Source organism: Seriola lalandi, unplaced genomic scaffold (genome assembly GCF_002814215.2).
Source record: "Seriola lalandi dorsalis isolate HSWRI2012SDOR001 ecotype SW California unplaced genomic scaffold, Sedor1 jcf7180002054983, whole genome shotgun sequence".
NCBI classification, from domain to species: domain Eukaryota; kingdom Metazoa; phylum Chordata; class Actinopteri; order Carangiformes; family Carangidae; genus Seriola; species Seriola lalandi.
The window spans coordinates 1,244,298-1,256,337 of NW_019525532.1; the positions used below are offsets into that span (position 1 = coordinate 1,244,298).

General features: G+C 41.9%; 1 protein-coding gene across 1 annotated transcript; it reads right to left on the bottom strand.

The window, feature by feature from the left end:
• Positions 1–347: 347 nt before the first annotated feature.
• gal3st3 (galactose-3-O-sulfotransferase 3) lies at positions 348–7,901 on the bottom strand. The gene is made up of 2 exons (XM_023396741.2): positions 7,538–7,901; positions 348–6,532 (listed from the first exon to the last, which is right to left on the bottom strand). The coding sequence occupies exons 1-2, from the start codon at positions 7,807–7,809 to the stop codon at positions 5,218–5,220; spliced, it is 1,587 nt and encodes a 528-aa protein (XP_023252509.2). The 5' UTR covers positions 7,810–7,901; the 3' UTR covers positions 348–5,217.
• Between the last annotated feature and the right edge of the window lie 4,139 nt (positions 7,902–12,040).

The window sequence follows — 12,040 nt, forward strand, 5'->3', positions numbered from 1 at the left end:
GCGTCGTGATTGCTTCAATCACAGTCATATCAAACCCACTGCTTTGCATTTTGTTTTTGCCCCTGCGAGAAGCAATTTGTTCATTCATTTAGGCAGACGTGCTGGATGGAGGCAATTTCAAACAACTGATTGCAGGCTGAAATGTCTGGTTTGGGTCTTCAGGGAAATAGAAACCATTTAGAATCAGAATCTTAATTGAGCAACTGTCACTGCGTGTTATATATCGCTGGTGATGAAGAGTGTGTGTGCATTTCTCTAATATTCAGAATAATTCAAGTCAGTGCATATTTGAATAAATCTGCACTGTAAAGAGGAACAGCGGTAACAAACACACATTCAGTCCCGGATGAATTGAAATCATTCAAACTTTATTTGTCACGTTCACCACCCATCATTACAAAGCTTTGCGGCCCCTAGCTCTGATTGTCGCTAGCCATTTGTTCTGAGCCCCGTCACACACCCAAACTCTTCCACTGAATCACAGAGAGTCTCGTTCTTCTCAGTTCACAGATAAACTCATAAACAGAGGAAATACACGAGCAGATCAAAGAAAACGCAGTCAAAGTATTATCAAGTATGCCATTTTCCCCCAGTCACAAAGAACTGTTTCTTTTTTACTCCCCCCCCCAAAAAAAATTGCTCTGACACCACAAGTAAGAAGCCCAGTTTCATTTTCTAATAAAAAGAAAATATAAAACAACAGCTTTACAGCGTCACTCTAAAAAGTGAAGAAGGGGCAACTAATGTGAACAGGATGAGATTTTAGAGTACTGTTTTTACAGCCTCTCTGGCATTTTCAAAGAGGAATAGCAGACTCTTAGACATGACAGCATGACCATTACCGAAACTCTCTCACAAGAAGCAGAACAGCCAGGCGAACAACTCGTACAATCAAAAGAGCACTTTAAAAAGAATCACAGCCAGGGAGAAATGGATCATAAATGAAAAGTTGAGGGGAAATAAAGACATATTGTTCAGCTGCCTCCCAGTAGGACACAGACATAGGAGGAAAAGCATTTGCAAACACTGTACCTATTTTGATCTACCACAGGGATGCGTTTGAGCATCAGTTTATTACTGTATACTCACTATACCGTATCAGTACTTACAGTACCTTATAATATCTCAGCTGTGTTCAATAAACATCAGGTTAAAGGTTATTAATCATATCAGGTTCTGTGCCCGTGCTTATGGAGACCCAACGTGTTCAAAATAAAATAAATTAGACTTCATAAAATAATCATGAAAAAAAATAAAGAGAAAACACATGATTGTGAAACAAAGCAAAAAATCTTTAAAAGGTGCTATGTGTAAATTTTTGCTATTGCTACATAACTTACGTTAGCATTAACGATTGTTTATTTACCAGTCTAAAAGAAACTTTTCAAGTTCAACACCAAACATCATTCCTTTACTCACCAATAATAACTTGTTTTATTTCTATCACTTCTTTTCTTCTACTGCAGCTAACATGCTAACCAGCTAGCCCCGCCCTGGTCGGACTGTCTTGTTGTTTCCGATACAGAGTCACTGTAGCCTCCAATCTGCCCTGAAGAAGTAGCGCAACTCAGAGGGTGTATTATAAACTCTTGTCTTGTAAAACGCAACAATGGCTGAAGCTCTTGGCAAAACTGGTAAATAAACAGCTACTAATGCTAATGCTGGCGATGTAGCAATAGCAACAGCAACAAATAGGTCCTTTAAAACTGAACAGAGATGATTTCTGGTCATTTTTATTTCATTCCGACAGTTTTTATTCCAAAATGTCCCTTTAACAAAGTGTGACTCCGACCCAGGCAACAGCCGATCACATAACTGTGGTGACATTACAAAATGAAAGTCACTGAGGAAAAATGGTGTTGTGATATAAAAACTGTTGGAATGAAACAATCATGACCTGCAATAAACCCTGTTATTGTGAAAAGAAGTAATATGAAAAAAGAATTGCACTATAAAAAGCTGACTTCAAAAAATACATTGGAATAGTCATAACTTTATGACTATATATGTTGTTTGTATATTCTCATGGCCATTCACTTCACAATATCTTATTTATTCAATATTGAACACTTTGGGTCGCCATAGATGATTACGAATGACAAACAACACAAATACAGTGTTTTCTTGTTATTTTACAGCAGATTAATGTGGTTGAATTCAGCGCTGAAATGATTTTCACATGTTGCACCTGAATTCAAATGAATTTAAATACAGCTGAGCATCAGCATTAGCAGTAAATTCATTTAAAAGGATAGGTTTAACAATATTCTTTATTTTTCTTTTTGTCCCATTAAATCCCATTAAAAGACCAACGTCAACAATGAACTGATCATATTAATGCAACAAGTATTGTCTGTGTAGTCAAAGCCTGGTGTAGTTTATTCCTCTGTGCCACAGAGCTTCATTGTTTCCCCAAAAACAATTAAAAAGACACAAATGAGCCACACTGTTGCACTGAGTGACATGCTCTTTCATTACAATGAACATGGGCATTGTAGTTTATTTTGGGTCTATCCCACATACACCATCCTGCTGGCATAAATACTCACTAGAACAATGAATGTGTATTCATCCACAGCGGGAAATAGGCACTACTTACTTATGTTTGAGTAACATTTGCTAAAAAATATAGTACCCAGCTGTTTTATGAAATTACATGGTTTTTATTAGAACATGAAACGACATATTTGATACCTGTTTTTAAAAATATTCTCAGTAGGAACCAGTGCGCTTGTGGCAGTGCAGCTGACAGAGTGGGGAGGTTGGCAGACAGACTTCCGCATTGTTGGTTTTGGTCTTTTCATGGGATTTTTTTGGCAGAAAAGAAAAACACACAAAAATGGCAGCCTTACCCTTTAAAGTGGGCCGAGCCAAAGTGTGTAGTTTTTACAGTGTATGTGCCTTGGAAGGAATATTACATATATCTGAACACAAATGTCTGTAAATAAATAAAAACTACTGTGCATCTCATGCTTTCAAAGCTGAGGTTCCTCCGGTAGGTTCAGATAAGCACACTTTGAATTCAGATATTCACAGCCACTTCATAAAACACTGTATCCTCTGCTCAGGTCTGTTTTCCACACGTTCCACTTTTTATTCCAGAAGGAGCAGCAGCGGTTTGTGTGTTTTTCATTATTGTAAGCTACAGAGCGTCAGGCTCCAACCACAAAAGCATCGTGTGGTTGAGCACTTAAGCACTGCAGAATTAAAGATTAATTTTAAAGCGACTAAACGTGTTTCTATGTGCAGTTTTCAGAAGTGGTCTTTGTAGTTTTGCATTATGTAAAACTTCCACCGCTGTTGCCTGAAGTGGTGTGCTGAACATAGGATGGTCCACTTACTAGATGGCAAAGCACAATTTTTATCCAGTGATTCATGAAAAAAAAACAGTTAAAAATACAGTAATGGGACTCTTTAAGTCCCGATAATAAATAATACATAGTTTTAATAAATCTCACACGCATGATTTCCTTTTGTTGCCAGGCCAACTTGGCTGGCCATGAAAAAAAACCAAAAAACACGAATCAGAGAGAGCCGCTTCTTGGCTCACTCACACTCTCGCACACTCACACAAACATACCCAGACATCCTTCCTCCGCCTCCCCAGTCACTTTGCAGTACCCTGCTGATCACTGGAGGAATAACAAAACATAAATGACACGTTAAATATGAGCAGAATGCATTAAAGATGGATCACAGCTGAGATAAGCGATGACATTTTAAGATCGCAGCCAACCCAGCTGGACCACGAGGCCTTAAGAGGCCTTAAGCATTTTACATGATCACGCTCGCTTTGTCCTCCTGCGCTTCTGGGTTCAAAATGAGCTGGTCCATCATGTCCTTAATGAAAACGTACGGCCGTGTAACCCAAGCACATGGGCCATAGGAGGGCTGTGAGACGAGATGATTAAATATTCAAACGCCGCGACCCACAGGCTTCAAGTCTTTGTCCTGTCAAGTTGTTTTACGTTTCTTTACGTATGCCGGCATGATGGGGTTGCTGGTAGGTTATTAAATCCACGGCTTTCATATAGAGTGCAGGCCTGGAGATCTTAGTGCAATAACACCCAAGATTAAAAGTAAAAACCCCACATCCAGAAACCTTGCCTTCAACGTAAGGTTTCTGCAATGCAAGATGCGATCTCGGCTGGTGGTCCGAGGAACAATGCAATCAGGGGCGAACCGGGGGGGGGGGGGAAGTAGGCAAGATATAATGGCTCCTCTCTGGACTGAGGGCCTGACCAGAGGGTAGCAGCGGGGATGAGAGGATGGAGGATGGAGAGAATGAAGCAGGGAAGCCAGAGATGTCAGCTGAAGGCTGAAGAGACACAGGCTTTATGTATGAGTTCTTTCTCTTTGTGAGTCTTGGTCATAATGGATGGCCAAATTAAGTATCCAGCAGTTTCTAGACTTACCCTCTGGTCTCTCTCTTTCTCTGTGTGTCTTTTAACCTCCCCCCCTTCCCTCCATTGCTTTAGGGTATACAGTTCGTAAGAGAAGAAGAAGAAGAAGAAGAGAAGAGTTGTTTATTGTGCTGTTGTAATAATGGTTGGAGGTGATCTCAATGTCTGTCTGGCCTCTTAGGAGGCTCTTTGGAGACCTGACAGCTGATCCCTTTACGTCATTACGTCTCTCTCAAGGACTTAAAGTGGCATATGTTAGTAAGAGAGAGCAAACGAGAGTTCGAGAAACAGAGAATGAAAGCAAGTAACATGATACAATACCAGTGTGATACACACAAAGCCCACTCTGTGCCTCACAATAGGCCTGATATCGCCACTTCCCTATTGAGTCCTGGTTGCACATAACAGATTTGCTTCAAAGAACTACTTTCACCTAAAACCCTCTCCCATCCGCCTCGGTCAGGCGTGAAGAGGTGCACAACTGAGCCGAGTCCCAGTGTAGATTTCTCCCACCCTTGTGTCTGCCAACCCCGATACTGTTTCGCAGACCAGAGAGGGGAGAGATTCAAGTTCAAGTCCAGATATGTCTTACCTCCTTTCCCTCTTTTTTCCTCATTTATTTTTATCCCAGACTCTGGAGGGCACAAGACAGACATTGATTCAAGAACAACCCAGACTTTTTCCAAGGACACCCTTGTTTCCAAAACCCCCCCAACCAGCCAGTCATTGTCTTGTGGATCAGGATGGGCAGAACAATGCAGTCTGTTTGGGCACTCACATTACATTCAAGTCTCTGTTTTCTGTCCAGGCCTATCTATGAGGCCTGGGTCTGTGAGGATTTAGACCTTATCTTTGTGGTCCAACCTTGAGTTCCTGCAGCAGGCTTTGAAGTGGAGGTGGACCCTGTTCCTGACGCAGGGCCGGGGGCTGCAGGAGGTTGTTGACTGCGGTGCCGGGGCAGGACTGTACGTATGGGCTGCTGGAGGGGATGTGACTGCTGCGGGGACCGGAGCTGGTAGCTTCGTCGGTAGCGCAGTGATTGGGAACGTAGGAGAACCCGTGTGTACTGGACCTCTGGCATGATGAGCTTGAGGCAGAGCTCCTGGGCCTGGCTCGAAAACCCACGGCTGAGATTTACTGGTAGATCGTAGCCCACAATATCGACTTTTCCACTAGGCTGCCAGGGGCGGAGATCCTTGTTTTTGATCTGTGCTGCTGAGCGGAGAAGCGGCATCCGCCCACCGAAGCAGCTCCTCATGAGCCTCTCCTGGGCTCGGCGAAGGAGTCGCACCTCCCTTGCCACACAGGCCGGACCCAGGGCCGACAGCTGGCGCCACAGTGAGGCGTTGAAGTGGTCGTAGAGACGTGCATCCAAGGAATTCCAGGCACGGATCTTTGCAGGAAGGCCCGGTGTCAGGCTCCGCTTTGAGCTCGGGGTCCGCATGTTGAGCTTAAAGTACAGAATGTCATCCAGATCCCAGGAGAGGAGATGGCGAAGGAGAACCAGAGACTCATCAAAGTACTCAGCAATCATCACCAGGGAGAAAACTCGCTCCACCTCTGCAACAAAGGCCCGCGCATACACCACATCTGTTGCTGGGCGGTCCTTGTCTCCACCCAAGTCAAAAGTCAGGGTGTTGCGTGCATACATGGAGTCCTTTTCATCTGGCCGGTAGTAGCGCCAGGGCTCCTCTAGGAAAGCCTCCAGGGAGCCGTTGGGGACCCTCTTGAAACTCTGACAATACTGGTTGTAGTAACTGAACAAGGATTCAAACATGGAGCCCGGCTCTCTCAATATTGTGACATATATTGTGTCGTTCGGCATCAGGCGCTGCAGCTCCGCCTTGTTGAAGCGCATGTGGCTGGTGATGACGTTTGGCGGCAGCGTGTGCGGATGGACAAAGTGAGAGGTGAAGGAGCGTGGATAGCAGAACTGGTGGCTGCAGGCCTGCACAGGCAACGCCACCGTCAGGTTGTTGTGCTCTGCAAAGCGGAAGAGCAGGTTCTGCATGGTGGTGCTGGCCGTTTTGTGGGTCTTGAGGAAGGCCACATTGGTGTGTTTAGGTTTCAAGCCTGCGGCAGGGTGGGATCGGAGGGCGGGACAACCGAGGTGGAAAGCCTCCATGGTCCTGGAGAAAGTAGAAGAAAATGTAATCACTTATTTGAAGCTCCATTAGCTCCAGTAAAAGGAGCAGCCACTCCAACTAAAATCACGACATTAGAGACGTAAGTGCACAGACACTGGACAGATAATGGAAGAGACTGAGGTGTGCAACAGGAAAGTAAAAATGAGGGAACATTTGAGGAATTGAAATGAGAGGAGATGGAGAGACAATGAAGTAGGATAAACCCACTTGAGGCCGGAGTATCAGAAACTGAGAGTGCAAGATAATATAAGGTGTGTCTGAACAGTTTGTAAGTGTTTCAATGTGTCAATATCAGTCAATTATTGACTGTCTTTTGAATCATGGTGTCATGATATACTGTGTAATCATTCGATATCATATCGATATCTAAATTAATTATTCCCAGTTTATTGTAATTAAAAACAAACCAGTTGTTGTGTTAAATGTGTAAAGAGGTAAAGTATCACAATCATTGTAGCCAAACTGTAATGAATATTCATGACACAACTTTACCACAGAAAAAGGGCTAAATATAAAATCAAAGAAAAGTCCAATCATATGTAGTACTGCTTGCATACATAATGAATACTCTGCAGTATTACAGCATTTAGTGTTCACTGCAGACCAAACTAGAGTCGGATTTTGAAAAGGTGTGGAAGAGCAAAAACGTTCAACAGAGTAAGACAGCAAAGACAGGAATTGGGAAGAAGTTTCGTGAGCAAAACGTTATGGGTGTGGGAAGAGAACACAGGGCTGTCAAAGATCTGCCTCTCTTTTCTTTTATAATTGGTCCCTTGACCAACTTGACAGGTCATTGGCACGAAAAGTCTCCAGATCTGAGTATTACAACGAGCCAGTCCCTCTATTAATTTGACTTTAATAGAGAAAAGGAGCTGCCATTGTCAGATTTTTCATTGTAATTAGCACCATATGGGCTCACCGAGATAGAGAACATAAAATGTAAGTAAGTGTGTGTTTGCATATGTGTGGGTGTGTTTCAATACTCACCAGCTGAAGTGGCCCCCATGGTGCAGCAGAAGACTGACAGTACTGATGGCAACGAAGACCAGGAATATCTTCTTCTGCGACATCTCTCTCAGCTTCACTGGGACTGTGGGAGGCAGAGGAGAAGAAGAAGAAGAAGAAGAAGAAGAGAGAGTGAGGTGAGGTGAGAACACGAGCAAAGGTAAGAGCAGCTGAGGCCCGACAACGAGGGCAGGTGGAGGTGTAATGAGAAAGCAAAAATGAGGATGAGGTGGAGCACCGGCGAAGATGGACATCGGCAAATCAGGGAACAAGAGGAGAAAACGAGAGGGAGGTTCAGAGGGAGAAAAGATGAAAGGAAGCAGAAATGAGGATCGAAAGGACAGGAAGAAAAGGGAAGAGAGAAAGCGAGCAAGAGCAAGAGACGGACACAGACAGAGATTTATTCAAAAAATAATTGCTGGGATCCATTAGCAGTAGAGGGTAGTGTGGCTTGGCTTTTGTCACTCTTAAATAATACAGTGAATGATACCTTCATTACTTCCACCGCTGTAAGAGTCACATTCACTGTAACACCCTTTTATAATCTCTCATCTCCCGGACAGATGGCCCTGTACGTCAGGTGCCGTCAGTAATGAGGGACATGCATATGTGAAAAACCAAACAGCACTTCACACTGAGAGCGCCTCGTGGCAGAAACTCCCCATGTCACTTGACCCACGACGCTGAAATGCTACGACAGCGATGGAACCTGGGAAGGAGTCCAAGCTTCTCCCGATAGCATCTCGTTTGCATAACAATGGCCGACGTTTCTCTCTCTCTCTCCTTGATTACACCGTCCTGGCACAGTCACCGCGCACATGCCAGCAGACAAGAACAGCGACTCCCATTACTCCTGCAGCTGCATTTTGCACCATATATACCGTTTGGTGGATTCTTTTATCCTCGTCATGGTGGTCACAGAGGGTTTGCTGCACAGACAACATACTAGTGTTTTGATTTATATCCCTGTAATCCGCTTTCCCATTAAAAAAAAAAAACTATCAATTATTTTTTAAGGCTGCTACTAATTATTTTCCTTTTTTTCAGATAAATCAACTTAGTCTCCAAAATGTCCAAAAATAATGAAAAATTGCAGTCACAGTTCCCCCAGTGGTTAGGCTGACGTCTTTAAATTGCCCAAAAGCCCAAAAGTAATCAATTCATAATGATATGAAACAGTGAAAAACTGAAAGTACTCACATTTAAGAGGCTGGAAACAGCAAATGTTTGGCATTTTTTGCTCAATAATAATTTAAACGATTAATCAATTATCTAAACATTTGGCCAAAAGCTTTCCGTCAATTCATTAATAATTTCAAAAACAGTTCAGTTCACTTAAATTCTTAACTTACTGTTCAAAAATGGAAATCTGGCCAATGCATAAACAGACAAACAAAGAAAACACAGCGAACAACAAAGAGTCACCCTTCAATGTAAGATGCAGAGCTCATAAATAAGGATGAGATCATTTCATGTGCTAATTAAGAAACTGTGGTGGAGAAAACTGAGGCCCAGGATCAAGTAAAATCAAGATCTGTTTCCCAAATAATAATTAAGCATTCAGTGAAGAAGTGACAGCTGACCTCATGTCGCGCTGGAGAAAATGAAGAGAGAAACGAAACGTGATTGCTGACAGTCTTTTTTTTTTTCTTCTGAACAGCTGGGACTGTGCTGCTTCAGTGGCTGTGCTCACTAAGATTGTGCATGAACACACAGATGTGCAGACACACGCAGCGGCACCAAAAGCACTGAGTCTGCTCTGATGCTAAAACAGGCACTAATGCTCTCACACTAATTGATGCCCTGATTGTTGCAGACGCACCGTTTGAATAGTTTTAGGCAGGTTTATCTTTTTTTTGTTGATGACCAGACTGTCTGATCACAGTTGGATCTGATCATTTTACTTTCATGCATCTTTTTTTTTTTTTTTTTGTTAAAGAAAAGTCAGTTGAATGTTTTTTTTTTGGTTCTTTTTTTCATGCAGTTGCACATTTTGGAGCTTTCTGGTACAGCCAGAGTCATTAAGTGCCTTGCTTTAGGACACCTCGACAGATGTTGAGAGAAGGGAGGTCATTACTTATTCATAACCGCAATGTACTCGGCCATTTTGGGACTTGTTCAAACCCAAATCTCTGGTCTACAGCTGACCCTTTTTTAGATTTTCTCCCACAAGAGAGTGAGCAGTCTGGTTCTCTAGATCTAAGTCTGGGGGATGCAACGACTCGGCAAGGGCACCAGCAACGATTATCATTATCAATTAATTTGCTGACAAATGTTTTGATTGTTTGGTGTCCAATAGTACAAGAAAAGGTAAAAAGAAATCACATCACAATTTTAAACAATAGCCCGATTTGTCAAACCAATGGCACAAAAGCTACAAATATTACATTTGCAATGACAGAAGAAGCAACCAATTCTCACATTGAAGAAGCTGAAACCAGATGCAGTTTGGCGTTCTTGTTTGTTAAATCACTTAAAAAGGATAAATCAATTCTTTTTTCTTACAGTTAATATATTTGTTCATTTATAATTGTTACCAGGGAAACTGAAAACACCACTGATAGGACATTGGCACAAGAAATAGGAAAAGCAGAGTGCTCTACAAGGCAACACAACCAATTGTCCATCACATTTCAAACTTGTTTCAGAGTGTGAAATAGCCCAACCTTAAATGACAGAGTAAGGCTCTCTGTGCCGGGCTTTGTGTGCTACTAATGTTTTCTTTTATATGTAACATATTGCTTTGATGGAAGGTACAGACAAGATTCAGCTCTATCTTAGCAGAGGAAGATGTCTGGCAACAACTCACAGCACTTTTAAAGGTTCCTTCTTCCTCTTTAATAAATAAAATGTTCTTTTATTTTATTTTTTAATAGGTTTCCCTTCTCCTTTACATTGTTCCTGTTTTGTCACAGCCTGAGCAGTCAGAGATATTCGTGTTCACGTCTTCCTCCCCGTCAGAAGAAGCCAATTGCTGCCATGTACAGCATGAAAAACAACCTCCACTGACTTGACAATTGCCTGAGCTAGATAATCCGTCACATTGAACATGACACCTTAATGTGGTTCTGCCACAGTTTTTACTTTATTTCTTTTTCACGAGTCAAGCGTTTTCATACCTGTGTCCTCGTCACATCAGCCTGTACTTGCTGTCAATCACCTGACACCCACAGGAACAGATGGAAGACGTACTCTCAAAAGCATTTCACCTTACTGTCAGATCTGTTTGTATTTAGCATGGGATAGGACAGCAGTTTGAATTTTAGAAACAACAAAGACATCCCTCCAGACATGTTCACACCAAGGTGAATATTTGAGGTGACATAATTGGCCTATATGCAAACAAAAAGGGGAAATTTGCGTTGCATAGTCCAATACAAGCAAAGAACCTGTTGGAATCAAGTTTGAAAAAGAAGATGATCTGGTGGAAAATAACTTCACCGTCTGTGTATTGACTGTTTGTATAGACTGCAATAACAATACTATCAATATCTCACAAACGAAGCCACATTAAAAATTGCTTTGTGTTCAGTCTGAATGCACCTTGAGGCTAACCTACGTAGCTTTTGCTAAACAATTAAGGTATAATGGTAAATGCTAAAACATAGTCTGTTTACAGGACCAGGGAGAACTTCTACATATGTTAAAAGAAAAAAGTTTTGTAACTCCAGAGAGAGTTGTGTCAAATCTGAGACGGAACTGAGCTCACTCCTCATCTCTCGCTTGAGGCTAGAGGCTTCGGGCTACGTTAGCCGCTACTAGCATAACAGGGCGCCAGGTTTTGAGGAAGGAATGTGTGGAATGAAGAAAAAGAGGATGTCTCTGGTTCTACTGCATTGATTTTGATGAATTTTTAAAAAAAGAAATGCCCATCATGAGTCCAACCACGTCAGGCTTATAGGAGTCCAACACTTAAAGTGGAGTACAAGTAGAGAGGGCTCAGCAAGTCAGCAAAGTTGCTAACATTGGCTAACTTTTGCCACTACACTTCACCAGACTGTGAAAGGCTGAGTAAGCAAAAACCTTGAGTGTATTGAATTGAGCAATAGTGTGTTTTATTGCTTATGAATTACACATTTTAATTTATAACAGGAAGAATTTGTTCTTTTAAAGAGTTTCAAAGTAGAAATGTGAAGCTACGAGCAGAAAATTGGACACTTTATCTCTGCAATGAAGGACCATTATTAACATTTTCAAGGTGATCACTTTCTGTTTCCTACTTCCAAATAAATGGGTTTATAAATCGGGATGAACTGTTGGCTTGTTAACAACCCACCTGATTGTCGTCATTCGTGTTTCTTGCACAATCAGACTTTGTCGCAGTGTTCACAGATCTTATTTTGGTGACTACAATGTTGTTATAACCTAAAGATATGATGACCAAAACTATGAAAAAAAGGAACAAATTTTAATAAACCTGTTTTTATTTTTATTTTTCTTTAAATCTCAGTTTCATGCCAAGCCTCCACATCCTTATTTTCCATA

Coding starts and splice junctions, on each gene's coding strand:
- gal3st3 (XM_023396741.2), bottom strand. CDS start 7,809: ATGTCCATCTTCGCCGGTGCTCCACCTCATCCTCATTTTTGCTTTCTC. Junction 6,533..7,537: donor CATGGGGGCCACTTCAGCTG/GTGAGTATTGAA, acceptor TACTTTCTCCAG/GACCATGGAGGCTTTCCACC.